This window comes from Ciona intestinalis, unplaced genomic scaffold (genome assembly GCF_000224145.3).
Source record: "Ciona intestinalis unplaced genomic scaffold, KH HT000094.2, whole genome shotgun sequence".
NCBI lineage: Eukaryota > Metazoa > Chordata > Ascidiacea > Phlebobranchia > Cionidae > Ciona > Ciona intestinalis.
Window position 1 is genome coordinate 22047 of NW_004190416.2, and position 15483 is coordinate 37529.

General features: G+C 36.0%; 1 protein-coding gene across 2 annotated transcripts in view; it reads right to left on the reverse strand.

Moving 5' to 3' along the window:
- LOC100176806 (usherin) overlaps positions 1-15483 on the reverse strand; it is a 40987-nt gene that overhangs the window by 21611 nt on the left and 3893 nt on the right. For both annotated transcript variants that reach the window (XM_026838475.1, XM_018815593.2), the window contains 31 exons: positions 15154-15283; positions 14530-14627; positions 14031-14124; positions 13516-13711; positions 12908-13038; positions 12497-12655; positions 11971-12160; positions 11523-11728; positions 11205-11394; positions 10777-10890; positions 10382-10510; positions 10076-10204; positions 9773-9903; positions 9412-9533; positions 8927-9170; positions 8482-8740; positions 7923-8192; positions 7521-7696; positions 7091-7235; positions 5897-6848; positions 5645-5835; positions 4919-5295; positions 4472-4673; positions 3024-4294; positions 2704-2965; positions 2225-2330; positions 1799-1993; positions 1582-1660; positions 1113-1249; positions 654-820; positions 14-210 (listed from right to left, as the gene is read on the reverse strand). In XM_026838475.1, the coding sequence (XP_026694276.1) occupies positions 14-210; positions 654-820; positions 1113-1249; positions 1582-1660; positions 1799-1993; positions 2225-2330; positions 2704-2965; positions 3024-4294; positions 4472-4673; positions 4919-5295; positions 5645-5835; positions 5897-6848; positions 7091-7235; positions 7521-7696; positions 7923-8192; positions 8482-8740; positions 8927-9170; positions 9412-9533; positions 9773-9903; positions 10076-10204; positions 10382-10510; positions 10777-10890; positions 11205-11394; positions 11523-11728; positions 11971-12160; positions 12497-12655; positions 12908-13038; positions 13516-13711; positions 14031-14124; positions 14530-14627; positions 15154-15283 (7249 nt within the window). The remainder of the gene's footprint in view (positions 1-13; positions 211-653; positions 821-1112; positions 1250-1581; positions 1661-1798; positions 1994-2224; positions 2331-2703; positions 2966-3023; positions 4295-4471; positions 4674-4918; positions 5296-5644; positions 5836-5896; positions 6849-7090; positions 7236-7520; positions 7697-7922; positions 8193-8481; positions 8741-8926; positions 9171-9411; positions 9534-9772; positions 9904-10075; positions 10205-10381; positions 10511-10776; positions 10891-11204; positions 11395-11522; positions 11729-11970; positions 12161-12496; positions 12656-12907; positions 13039-13515; positions 13712-14030; positions 14125-14529; positions 14628-15153; positions 15284-15483) is intronic.

Below are 15483 nucleotides of genomic sequence, written 5' to 3' on the forward strand. Positions count from 1 at the left end.
ACATAAATCAAACCTGGTAACTGGTGTATGGTATTAGGGTTGTGATGTTATAATCTCGCTGTGTGATGTCATAAATTTGAATTTTTGGTTCTGGGAATGAAATTTCATATCGTATGATTGGACCGTTTTCCTGAACAGGTCGTTGCCATTGAATATGTGCAGATTCTGAGCCCGAAACAACCACAGAGGGAGCTAGAACTCCACCAGGACCTGTAGAAAAGTTACAGCGATTGCTTAACACTCTTCATTAATGAATAAAGTAGCTACACTAATTTCAAAAAAATCACTACAATAAAAAATTCAACCCCACCAAAATATGTATTTAATATAAAAATGTAAACAAAAGAAAAGAGTTAGCAAAACATGTATTTTATATAAAAATATGATTACAAAATATAGAAGAAAACTTGTTTCTTAGTTTCATAAATTTTGTATCTACCAATACCACTCACGCCCAACCAATTGTATAATAAAATATATATATTTTGCCCAAATGGCATTGGCAGTCTCTTGTCCAAATAGAATCCTTGTATTTTTTAAGTTACATTGATTTTTTTACCAAAATATTTATTTCATATAATTTATAATCACAAAAGATAGGAGTAAACGAGCTTTTAAGTTACACAGATTGTTTATCTACTAACACAACCCACGTCCAGGTCTTGTTCGTATAGTTGACCATTCACTGATAGTTGAACCACCAGCTAAAGTGGAAGCAACCACTCTGTATTGGTAACTCGTGTATGGTCTCAAGTCAATACTTTCATCCAAATACCGAGGCAACTGTGATGGAACAAAGGAACCAAGAAGAGTGACAGGGCTGGTGAAAATATTGGTATTTAAATATTATGTTTAATATTCTGTTACTTCTGCTACCAGGCATTATGTAAATAATCTTTTAGGACCCAATCTGTGGCAGAAAATGTGTGTATTTATTATTTATGATACCACGATTTTTTACCACTTTTGGGCAAAAATTCATAAATCATATACATATACTGAAGTTTTTCATAATATTTTGAAGACCAAAGCCAAATCAATAGAATTTAAACTTATAGAAATGCTTCGCTTTGGCACTGCAGTACAATTTCACTAGAAATAGCCGAATTAACCTGTTTTCAGGGTCAGAAGTGTTTAGTCTTCGCTCCAGTTTATAATTATCTAGAATCCCATGAGAATATGTAGGTCTCCTCCAACTCACAAAAACAGAGGATGGGCTGTCCGATCTCAGTGTTGGAGCTTGAAAATCCTGCAAATAATCATATTAACTATTTGTTTAATATCTTTTTAGAATTAATTTTATATGCCAGTTTATGTTGAGCATTGGTCAGTATAGTTTTAAATAAATGAATGAAAGAATAAAACTTGGTTTATCCTCACATGACCTGAAAAGTGTCTTGCAGAAGGACACATACAACCGCAGTGGTAAAACCAAAACCTCTGAACCCAATCTTTCGGTTAAAGGCAGGCGTGCTAACCGTTGTGCCAAGGCACCAGTTTACTATATGGTATATTTGCATAACACAGAACATTATATTGTACATATTTATAGTCAAAGTTGAGTTGCACATTATGTCTTACCTCTGGAGCAGCCGCACTTGTAGTTACAGATGCCGATGTTTCACTGCTGGTGCATCCTGCTTCAGTGCAGGCTTCAACTCTGTTAAGATTGGACAAAAATTAGTTGAGCAAGTTTTATTGGAAAAATCAGTATTGAAAAAGTATCAGATAACAGTATGATATTGACAAAATGTTTAAACTCCTATTCAAAAAATAGAAAAAAACATATGTTATGCACCTGTAAGAGTAAGTAGTGAATGGGCTCAAATTATCAGCACGAAATTCCGTGAAATTTCCTGGCAGTTCAGTTCGCAGTCTTTCATTTTCAATCAGCCTAAAACTACCCACAATGCCGTTGGGTTGAGATGGACTTTCCCAAGTGACGTGTACTGACCAAGAATCAATCTCGTAAACTATTGGTGGGTCCATTGATCTGGAAATTAATAGGAAACTTAACACAAGAAATGTAAAACCAAAAAAGGAAATAAGGACTTCACTTTCGTTAACATGCAACTTTTGGACACAAAAAATTATGTTGCTTTCATGGACCACATCTTTAATCCTAGGACCTAGCTCTTTAAGGACTTCATCCATATAAAATAGTTGTGAAAGGCAATAAAGGACTGTATAGTTAAAATAAATACAGATGAAAATGCTTTCTTACGTGGGTCTGTCTTGTTTAGTGTATATGGATGCCCACCCACTTGAAGTTGACCCGAAGGGGTTTGAACCGACCAACTGAAACTCATACTCAGTGTATGCTTCAAGACCTAGCAGGAGATTTTTAATGAATGAATGGAAATTTATTTTGTCTCTTCGGTCACGATAAAGAAAACCGGGAAAGTTTACAAAAGCAAGAGACTTTTGCAGTTTATTTTTTTAGTGTATTAAATGTGAGTCCCTATAATGCAGTACTCCATGAAACATGGAGTAATGTGATAAGCTGTACATTTCCCCAAACATTACACTGTACTATAACATTATTGATACGAAAATTTAAGCAAGCAGTACAGTAAATGACTTGTATCTTAATTTGGAACAAGAGGGTGATTTGACTTGGATAAAAACAGTTTTCTAAAACAATATAAATGAAATTGTTTGTAATAATTTTATGTTCAAATGTAAGTGAATTTAAACTATTACCAGTTAAATTGTAGCTCATCTGCCTTGTTTCTGATGTAAAAAGAGCAATTTCATTTCCAGGAGGACTAACAGTTCGATACAGAAGCTGAAACATTGAATTTCCTGGAGCATTATTACGAACTGGGTCTTCCCATTGGGCTAGAATTGAATCTGGGCTGTGTGAAGTCAACTGAGGTGGATTCACCCCATATGGTAAACCAGGAGGCATTGAAATGGACCTCTGGTTGCTTATAACATAACCAGCACTGTTGGAAGCATTGACCTGTAAGATTATGCAGATTAGGCAAATACAATACATAAACCTATATAAAATGTCCTACCTTGACAGTGTAATCTGAAAATGGCACCAAATCATTTATTCTCATCCATTCCTGGGATTCTGTTGAATTCAGCATGTTTCTTGAGTCTCTAACTGCTTTTATACCTTGACCAGGTCGCTCTGTGTAAAAGAGTCCAGTACATATGACCGTGTACATTATATGGCCGTTCTGATGTTCTGGTTCTTCCCACATTGTTTCAATGGTAGATGCACCAAGAACAGTTACTGATAATTGAACTCTTCCTTGTGGAGGACTTTCTAGTGTCCTTATAGAAGCTTCCGGACCAAAAGAGCATCCGCGAGCAGTGCATACTCTCACTCTAAATGTGTGCCTACTCCATGGTAGAAGATCAACCATATCAGTCATAGAAGGGGTGGTGGAATTATGTACAAGTCTATCGTTGTGGTATAAACTGTACAATGTGATATCTCCATTAGGAAGGGCAGGTTCAGACCAACTTGCTTGGATCATGTTGGGCGAAGTAGCAACCAAAGTAGGAGCATCAATTTCTTCTGGTACACTTTCAGATGTTCTGCAGGGTGTTGGACTGCTGAAAGTGCAGCCACCTCCTGTGCAAGCAGCAACTGTGATCTGATACTGAGTCCCGGCAATTAAGTCTGTAAGTGTGTGATCAAGCAACATCATAGTGCTGTTGTAGACGACTCTGCCGGGTGGAATTTCTTCAGCACTGTCATCATGTAGATAGAGAATATAACGCTCAAGAATACCATTCAGAATTGGTGGTTCAAGCCACCTAACCTCAACAGTGTATGGCCCACGTACTGTTGCCATAGGTTGATCAATATATAAAGGGGGTAGTTGCCCAGAATACAAAGTGACTTCTTCACTAGTATTACATCCTGCTAGAGTGCATGCCTCAAGTCTAATATTTTGGGGTGTGTAGATTGGTAATCCAGGAATGACATGAAACGTATTAAATCCAGAATAAACAACAGTTCCGTTATGGAACAAATCGTAACGGGTGATCTGACCGTTGGCATAAATTGGGGGTAACCATTTGATTGTCATGTTGTAGGGGGTAACTGAAGAAGTTGGATCCCTTACCCCTTCTGGTATTTCTTCTGGTGTGGTTACAATAATGGAACCACTGCTGTTGGAGCACCCACTAACAGTACAAGCTTTCAAGTTGATGGAATAGCTTGTCCATGGTGTAAGACCGGTAATATTTCCAATATGAATATCGCCATTAAATGTTGCTGTCACAACGGTGCCGTTTTTTATGGGAACAGCAGACTGACTTGTGTTCATATCTACAAAGCAAGATCATTGATGGAAACTTAAGCCTTAAGTATTTACTTTCTCTAAAATTAAGTTATTTTTTAGAAATATCCGACTTAAGCAATATAAAACTGAATTATTTTTGGCAATAATCATAACCATAGGACTAAAATGCTATTATAATCTTATTTAATCTAAACTTTATTTACCTTTCTCCACTTCCACTGCAGTCAGTGTATAGTTGTCTATCACTCCATTAGTTCTCAGAGGTCTTCTCCATTCCAGTTTAATCTCACGGCCACTACCCGTCTCTTCGTTATAAGGAGTGGGAACAGTATGGGGAACGCCCTCACCTGATCTTGTGATCATCCAATCACTCTGAGCTTGCCCACCAGCATTTGCGCTTGCAACCTGAGCAGAAACAAATTAGAAGCCGGTGAGACAAGGTCATAAGACGTGTATTTAAGAGAGTTATTTGCTGTTCTATGTTAGGGAGGCTGTTGATGACATAGGATTTAAGCCAGATTTGTGAGAGTTAGTGAAATATATTAGAATTTCGTAAAAGAGAGTCATAAGATTTGTATTTTACAGAGTTAAGGATATAGATTAGAATTCGATGAGACAAATATACTATATGTGTTTTAAAACCAGCTTACCTTGTACAAATACCTTGTAAACACAGAGTGGTTTAACTCAGTGTCGGTATATTGATGACCCATACCAGTATGTACAAGTGTGATTGACGTTTCAATGCATTGAGATGAGTTCTGCGATAATGTAGAATTTATGGGTTGAGGAAGACCGGATCCTTCATTTAATATATCGGGGATCAATATGGAAGTATCAGCGTCCTTAATTGGACATCCATCCAAGTCAACATTGACAGCGAGAGTCACATCTCTGGAAAGATTGATCCGTCTTCCATCTACTTCTAAGTTCCTGATACAACCACCATAAGAACGAGCCCCCTCATCTATTTTAGTGACTAGTTCTTTTAGAACCTGAACTGGAGCACCACCAACAAATAGACCAGCTGTGATTAATCAACAGAGAATTTAAATAATTGGAGATTGAAAATAAACATAGATTTAAAACAAGCAGAGAAATGGCAACTGACTGGAGAAAGCAACAATGTTAAATTGTGGGAAGCAATATATTTTTAAAGAAAAATATCTCTAGTTTTCTAGGTTCCTTGGTTGTCATTTTATAACCAGTGTCATGGTTTTAGTGTCTTCGTAAGCATATAGGGTCGATTTTATAAACATAAAATGGTCAATTTATAACATTTGTAACTGTAAACTAGTTAAATAAAGCTAACTGTCACGTTAGTGCAAGAATATGCGGGTTACTTAGAACAGTGCAAAAACAGAAAAATATTTTACTTGAAAGATCAAACACAGATGGTGACTGAAAGTTGACTCTCATTCTGTCACTTTCAACAGAATCCAATCTAAAGAATATTTGTCCAGCATTGTTTAGAACTTTCAATTCATGCCAATCCCCATCACAAGGTGGCAATGTGGAATCAATTTGAATCTCAGTGTCTTGTGCAGAACCGGATGATAAAAGACACCTGAAGTAAAAATAATGACCTATTCAATTTTTTGGGTTCAATGAAGGATAAAAAAGCATACCTGACCACTCCATTGAGCAGATACACAATCAAAATATTATCCTGACTTCCAGTTGCATACAACAAAATTCCTGAAGCAAAATTAGTCCGAAAATCCAGACTTATCTCCCAAGCATTTTGGTCCAGTACGCCCAGCTTTTCTGCCATTTCAAGATGTCCTCTGCCAAGAAAATGCACTGCCGGGCGATCTAATTCCACAGGGCAACCCTGCCAAGGCTCATAAGCTCTGTACCAATGCTGGGCTTCATCCCAGGAGACATTACTCCATTCACCAAGAGCACCATCCCTCTGAACTTGAATATTTTTCACACACCCGATTAGGCTTTTTAAGACAGCAACATTATCACCTTGATCATTGGGTCGACCAAGAGTAAAGTTTCCTGGCACTCCACCAACATAGATACCATCGTTAACTCCAATCACAGTAGTTCCACTTGTGCTTGTTTTTGAGCCGGTGTATATAACATCCACTTCAATGTAACCGTCTCTGTTGAACCTGTTCACCTCCAACCTGTGCCATTTCCCATCATCATACCTCTTCATGTTGTCATTATTGGTGGTTACAGATGTTGGGTTATTTTGAGCATCAAAGAGAAACCAAGGTCTTCCATCTTTCAGTTGGATGACCAAGTACTCCTGACGAAGTCCTCCAGAAGATAGAGGTGATGCAGCAAGGAAGAGGAGGCAGTCTGGCTCATAAGTTCGAAACCAGAAGAGGATTCCGCTGTATGAAGCATCACGAGGAAGTATATCTGGAGCGAAAGTGATGTAGGAATGTCCAGGAAAGCGGACACCGCGAGACATCTCAATAGGAGGGTTAGAAAATGCAACTGGAGATCTCATGAGACTAAATTCAGGTCGTGGCCCATTTACTTTCGCTGGATCTTCCCAGCTCAAATCAATTGAATGTTGATCTCGACCATGAGCAGATGGTGGGGCTTGTCCTACAGGAGCTGAAAACAAAATAACAAGAGTAAATATACAACACTAGCTGTGCCTTTATATATACTAAACTATAAATTTAAGTATCTTTAAATATTTTGTTTTATTTAAAATATACAACCCACTGAAATCTAAAAAATCTGGGTATTTGGGTAATGAGCCAATCCTGGCCTAGGACCCTACGATCAAATGCCATGCCACACAGGGACCTCACCAACATATAGAATGTTAAAAAAATGTTATACAAACTTACCTGCTGGTAAAGTAGTTACTCGACTTGGTTCACTGAACACACATGATATAGAGTTGCATAACTTCATGGTGATGTTGTGACTTGTGTATGGTTTGAACCCAACAGCTACAAAGTGTTGAATGGTTGGGCCACATGAGTATATAACCTGAAAAGTAGGAAAAATGTTGCAACGAGATTCATATATATAAATTATTTTTAGTGAAATAAGTATGTAAAAATTTAACAAGCCTGTTGTTCTATTTTATGTTGAAGGGGGGTCCCACAGCGAGCATGACATGAGTCCTAGAATTTAGGCCAGGATTGGCCCATTATAGGACTGCTACTTTAATAATGCGTTTGAATGAGCACAATGCACATTGGTCACAAAAATACATTAAAATCATAACAGAACATTAGATATATTATATTATGTAAATAACCAAATTATTACCACATCTTCAAAGGGTGGAGCGTTTGGATTTCCGCTTGTGTTATTTTGTGTAAGAATAACTTGATACATCACCACGTTACCCCTGACTTCCATCACTGGGTCCGGTGCCTCCCAAGTTATATTCACTTCAAATGAGGATATAGCCTCTAGCATTGGGCTACCCATCGCAACTGGAGCTGTGTGAATTTATTAAACGAAAAACAAATAAAAATTTACATTTTTAACTTCTATAAAAAAAATTATTTTTCATTTATAATCACGTTATCATAGACCAACTTTGAACGCAAACAATTTTCTATGTTTATTATACGATTTTTGATATATTTTTAAAGTATTTTATATATATTCCAATGAAAGGCATTAGAGAAAAAATCCTAATTTAGTAAAAACCCAAAGACTTACTTCCTTCCAGTGTTCTTGCGGTCACCCACGGGCTTTGTACTGAACCGAGGCTATTTGACGATGAAACAAAAAACTCATACTCAGTGAAAGGTTGCAGATTATTTTGGGTGAAATTTGTCTTTGGCTGCGGCAAGGGGTTGTAGCCAGGTGATGACGTGTGCCATGGATTGTAGGCGCCATGGCTTTGAAATACAACTTTCTGCAGTGGATAATGGGCTCCATCAGGACCAGGTTTGCCTCTCATCATAACTTCATATTGATGAATGATACCTTAAAAATAAATCTGTTTCAGGGCATCGGTTAGAGGACAATTGGACACAAAGTTCTCCTTTTGGAACTCAATTAAATTTAACTCTAATATTTATTGTATTTTTAACACCGTTTCATAAGTTTTCTGTTGCTTGCAAATTCATAAACTGTACTGATAATATGTAACCAATAAGCGTTCCTCAATATATTTTACAAAAACTAATGTAAAAAAGGAGTAAAATAATTAAAGTAAATAATGCTCATTTACAATTAACTGTAACTAATGTGAAAAAAAGTATAACAGTCTTACCATTAGCTTCTTGCGGTGGTTCCCATGACACGACAAGAGATGTATTTGAAATCGGTGTGATCACTGGAGGTAGCTGTTGAGCTGGTTTCGCTTCTGGAGTGATTACCACTAGAGGCAGACTGTCACCACAACCACCACTAGTGCATGCTCGAAGAGTGAACGTATAGTTGGTAAACGGCCGCAGAGATTCAATTTCAGTTCTAGTTGCCAACCCTCTATAGTGAACTTCAACCGAGTCATCATCTGCAGTTGTTACCGACTGCAAATAAAGATTTTAGTTTGTTTCAGTAATTTGATTTTAGTCTAGAATAAATTCTATAGAAAATATTGGCAAAAAAACTATTATTTCCTAAAATTTAAACTGTTCTAAACATTAACAAAATTACAATTAAAAACATGTTTACATTTAACTAGACTTATTAACTATGTTATGAGATTTGCTCACCTGCAGAACATAAGTCTCTATGGGCCCGTGAGCTACTGCTGGTTCACCCCACTCAAAAATTGCTCGGCGTGCCCTTACCCGACTAACAGATAACGGGGGTATACCGGTTGGTACCCCAGCGAGAGTACGAACCCTTAGGGTGGGGCTGGACACCATACCCCCCACATTGCTGGTGTCAACATGATAGTCGTAGTTTGTATAAGGAAGCAAGGAAGTGTCGTTGTATTGTTTTCCAGTGAATGGGCTGAAATCAAATCTGAATGTTAATAAGCAAACAAAATTGCTATAGTACAGTCAGTCTGCTGTGTGATGCAAAATTTAACATTAAATTTTGAAATGCCTATTTTAGTTGGAATAGACACACAATTTAAAAAAGTTTAAAAAAAAGTTTTACAAATAACATTTAAAACAAAATAATATATATTTAAATTCTTTGGTAAAAATACTTGTACACTGTTTTAAAACTAATAAGTAACACTTTTCACCTTGAATCATTAACAGAATACACAATCTCATCATTTCTGAATAGTTTGTAAGCTAGAATATCTCCATTAGGAAGATCTGGGGGGTTCCATCTTACAACTATCCACCTGGGTTTCACTTCACCCTAAAAATACAAAAATGGTCAAATATTGGATACAAATATATGTACAAATTTTGGGTAATGGGCCAATCCCAGCCTAAACTATAGGACACGTGATGTGACACGCTGCCTTACCTACCTAGAATAGAGAATAGAACTAATATAAAAAACATACAAACTTGAAAGAGCAAACCAAAATTACATTAGAACATACACATTTAAAAGTAATCAGATAAAGTACTTTGAAATAGTTAAAAATTTACCTGTTCTGGAGCTGCTTGTTGTTCTGGGTGAGAATAGCAACCCATTGGGTTATTTTCACTCATGTGGCTTGAACCAGGTCGACACGTGTCACAATGTGTTCCAATCACATTGCCCTTGCATGGACATTGGCCTGTACATCAATTGAAATTAAACATAATTGCACAAACATTTTTAAGCGAATTTCTTCTGCAGCTACTGTATTTTACAAACTAAAAACACTCTTTTTTGGAAAAAGTTTATAACATCACCTTATTTTTAAATGACTCACAAGTTCAATACCTCCACACAAAAATGAGACCCACCTGTGACAGGGTTGCAGTCTGAGCTTTCACTGCCAGGAGCATGACACCCACACTGCTGACAAGTTCCAAACAAAGGATGGAAATTCCAAAAGTTTGCGGCACATTCGTCACAACGACGTCCAGTTAAACCTGTAGCAGAAAAAACCATTTCTGCAAATTTTTATTCTGAATCCAGTTGCTTTAAAAAAATCACCAAAAATGGTCTATTGATAAATATATCACACACTCTACATTCTTGCTGTGTTTAGAGCAATATTTAAACCTTTTGCTAGAATGTTCTATAATCAAAATTAATAAATTTCTTACCAGCACCGGTTTCAGCAGGTTTACACGGGCACATTCCAGTCACATTGTTGCAGGTTTGGCTCACACTACCCACCTGGTGGCAGTCACACACCAAACAGCCTGTTGCATTGTTGGCTGGGAGATAAAAACCTAACAGAAGGAACAAAGTAAGTGTTATATGAAAATACAAACATTCAACACTGAAGAGTTCAGGGTCAGCATTCTCACTAAAAAAGTTTATCTTTAAGTGGTAAAAAAATTGGTATACTATATGTGTTCTGTGGTAGTCTTCATACATATCGTTTGCAAACTATAAACTTGAGTTGATAATTTACGCTTTTTAATGCATGTGTTCTCACCAATGCGCTAACCAAGTCAAGTTTAAAAATAATACATTACAGTAAATATTTTTTTACCTGGAGAACATTGATCACATCTTCTGCCCTCCCTGCTTGGAAGACATGCACACTGTCCGCTGTTAGAATCGCATACAAGTTCGTTGGGTGAAAGTTGGTCACCCAGTGATGTTCCTATTAGTTTAGTAGAGGAAAAGATATAAAACATTGAATGTGGAAATGGACAGTGTGATTTGTAAACTTTGTGTATTTAAAAGAATGGACAAATAAAACTTATTTGTCCTCCTGTGGTGGGGAAACGACAACCGGTATAACACAGTGTTCTGTTTTATACACCTCGTGCTCGCTTACAAGTTATCATATATGTAACTTGGTGGGCGATAATTTTGGGCGGTGGGTTATTATTTGTAATAATGCGGTAAATATCATGTCAAAACATTTATAAAGAACGATAAGTCTGGAGGAAAATTTTTTTTATAAAGATTAACCTCTTGGGTCGCAGTTGCAAGCCTCACAACCAGAAACCAAAGTGGCACGAAGACCAAATGTGTTGCCACGACATAAGTTACACACTCTTCCATCAACATGTTCTTTGCACGAACACTGACCATTCTGTTTGTCACAAACCAAGGAAGCATTTGTTGTGCCTCGGTGGTCACAACTGCAAGTTTCACAACCCTGGAAATACACAGAAGCTGGAACTCAAACAATACGCTTTTCTTTTTTCGAAGTTTTTAAAAATATTATGTTTTTGAAGGTGATTTTTTTATTCACTCAGTTTAGTATTTCTGTTTCACCCATTTTACCTGAGGATTAGTTGCAACAAGATTATAGTATTCATCCACACACTCATTGCATGTTCTACCCTGGGTGTGAGCTTTGCACACGCACTGCCCCGTGTCTTTGTCACAAGTAGTGCCCGCCTCCGTGCCGGCACCATCGCAACCACAAGGCTGGCAACCAGTGGAGGAAAGGCCCCAGAAACCATTCTGACATTTGTCGCAGAACATACCTTGAATCAAAATGTATAAAATATCACTGTCTTTCGCATGGAATGTATAAATTTCACTTGGAATGTATAAAAAAATTACATGAAATATATAAATAAATATAGTCAACCAGAATGGCAGCAAAAACTTATTAATTTACAGTAACAAATACTGTATTTTGCCCTTGCGTCAAGAATTTTGCTAAACGACGCTATAACGTCCTATTCAGGTTGTCTTCAATAGGGTGATATGAACCATACTGCACCTTCAACATTTTCTTTACAAAAGCATTGCCCAGTGATTGGATCACAATATTGATCTCGTGATCCCACTCGATTGCAGTTGCACGGTTCGCAACCATCAATATTTGAGTCTGTTAAGTTCTTGAAGCCAAATTGGCAATCGGTACATCTTTTATTACGAACGTTGCTTTTGCATCGACATTGACCTGTTCTCTAAAAAACGAAAAAAGCATTTTTACTCAACAAGAATATAGAATACGTTAAACTTTGTTTTTGCACATGAAATATTAAAATTTGTGATTGTTGGGATAAGAATGACAACTTTAGAACTCATGTTATTAGCAATTAAATGGCTAAATGAATGTCATTACATTGTAATGACTTCTATACACAAAAAAGTTTGCAATTTACATGGAAAATGTATTGGAAACATAAAGAACTATTTAAAAAACTAACAAAAAGTCCGAAAAACCGAACAAAAAGTAAAAGTTTTCAGTCCGCACCTCTACAGAAAAGAAAAAATGTGTAAAGTTTTTATTTTATCCTTACCGGTGTACAAGTTATAGTTCGGTTAACAGTGCCCGACAATGTGCAGTTACAATTATCACATCCTTCTGGGTTGTCTCTCCTTAGATTGAAAAATCCGTCCACACAAATATTACATCTCCGTGATCGAACTCGGGGCTTGCATTCACATTGGCCATCAATCTAAAGCATAACATAATTTTTGTTTTAGGATTATTCAGGAGGAAAATTAAGGAGAAAATTGATAGTAATTCAAGTTAGAACATCACTGATTCTTTGACCAAGTGAAAGTTGGAATAGAATCTGCTTGGCTTGTTACAATAAATGTGCTCTCATTAGCAGCCATTGTAACAGGAACAGTATGGAATTACGTTTCCTTAGCTTTAATACACTTCTCTAAAAATTGTGTTCATAAAATGAATATTTTGTTCCCACCTTGGCACAATCCATTGTCTCATTAACCACACCAGCACGAAGACAACCACAAGGTTTACAAACATCTACAGCTTCCAATGCTCTCTCAGACATTCGATAGAAGAGTGTTGCACATTGCTCACAGTGACGACCTGTTGAAATAAAACTTGTTGTAAATTAGTTTGAAGTTCAGTCTGTTAAAGGGCATGGAGTAAATACTGCGCATCTTCTTTTAGAAGATTATTATAAAATTAAACCTAACCAGTGAAGAAATACATGCTGTAACGGACTAACGGTCCTGCCTTTTTCTCCAAACCAATATTTCTTTTTCTGATTTATCCATAAAAGTGTCATAACAACTGTTGTTTTACAGTTACTCGGCATCTTTTCGCTCATGTAAACTTTTACAATCTTTGTTATCATGAACGAAAATACAAAATAAGTTTTATTCACTCATTCATTCATGTTTGAACGCAACAGACACGCTTTTCAACTTACACTCTTTCCTATTTATTATCTATAGCGTGTTTAATCAACTGTTGATTCTCTTCTCTTTGTTTTTTTTAATAACATGATCTTCGCTATCGTTTTCGTATAAATTAACAATAATAATGTTATGTGTTACTCACCAGCTGTGTTATGCAAGCAGTCATCACATACACCACCCCCTCCCCTGAAATGATCTCCAGGATTAGGATCCAACCCTTCCTCATAATGGCAACTCAGCGCATGTTGATGGCATTCACATTGTTGGCAATCATATGAAGAGTCAGTATCGCCGATACGAAATGGTTTGTTGTTGAACAGCGGCTTGCATCTTTCACACTAGTAAAAAATGGTGTAGTTTAAAACACTTAAAATCTTGGTAAGTCCAAAGTTAAAGCTTCCATAAAACTAGGTATAGCATTGTTTGTCTGCTAGGTGAAGCAAACATGCTTTTTTTTCTTACAATTCAATGTAAATATGTAAATATATATTAACCATAAGCATATTTTACCACTTATTGTTTTTTCGCTATATCTTGCATTTTCGTTTAATTTTTTTTTGTTTTTCTCCCAAAATGGAAGAGACATATCAAAGTAAATAATTTCGATAAATAAATTAATATCTGTATGAATACAATGGTGTTTTTGTTTAAACCAACCTGGTAGCCTTCAGTGTTGCTATAATCAAGACAGTTGCACTGGTATGGAGATACCGATGTGTCGCATGCCTCAGCATGCCCGTTACAGTTACATCTGAAACAAACATTAAAATTTCAGCAACAAAGTAAGCTATTTTGACATTTAACTGTAATTGTAAAAATTTTACTAATGAAATATTCTTTAAATAATGTTGCGCTTTTAAGTAGTGTTCAGAAATATGAAAAACAGTGTTTTGAATAAATTTGTAATCAACAGAATATTGAGTACCAAAATACCATGTAGTTATTGGCAAAGCAAACAATTCAAAATTTGAAGTGAAACAGTGTATTGTGCAACAAACAGAATTAGCCAATTCAATAAACACAAGCTTTAAGTGCTCTTAGTTACGACACTTGAAAATTCCCAAAACACTGGAACTCGAGGCTTATTATGAAGGACATAGGCAGAAACGCAACGTTTAAATATTTAAAATTCGATCAATATTTAATTCGTCATCACCTGCCTATGACTTTTATCCCATCCATGCCATAATACTGATGCTTGATATTTACATACTCAGGAGTGGTAAAGTACTGGTATTGAAGTCGAATTTGAACCTGAAAAAGAGGTTTTTAATTCCTTATTTATTTATTTTTTATAAATGTTAAAATATGTTGGGTAAAAAATCATACATCAAGGGTACAAACATATTTTTAGGCCCCTTTATGTAAAGTTATGTTTTTTTTGATACAGTTATAGTCTATTCAATGTTAGATACTGGAGTACTGGTATTAAAGTCAAATTGGAACCAAAAAAACAAAATAAATTATGTTTTATTTTCTGGTGTTAAAATATGCTGGGGTAAAAAGTAAAGATTAAACGTAAAAACATTTTTTAACTCCAATGTAAAGAATTGTTTTTTGATACAGTAATAGTCTATTTAATGTTAGATACTGACAAAACTATTAAACCAAGCCGAAAAGGTAATTCTACTTAACCTTTTATTTTAATGTGCTTAGTGTTGATCACAGCCGACGAATTCAGATTCAATCAGTTAATGATTTAGCATATTGCTTATTCAAGTACCATATTTTTAGTCAGACTTTAAATTACACAAGAGTTGAATATTGACATTTTTCTCACCTTTGAAGCCATTACAAAGTCCATGAGCCCGGGTGTTCCATAAAAATCATTATATCCAGGCCTTGCATTTGGTGGTTGTGACAGAAGGTTGAAGGTAATATTACTGCGCTGGTATGGAATTTCATGCTCACTGTGTCAGAATGAAATTAAATTTTAAAGCTTTGGCATTAAATGTCTGACTGAGCATATATTAAAGTGACATTCTGCACAGTTTCAATTACAGAAATTTACCACCTGAAATGATATATAAATGTTCCTAAACTATGCAAAATTTAGTAAAAAAACTCTTCTACAAATCAATGGGGCTAGAAAACAACAGTGGTTATAACA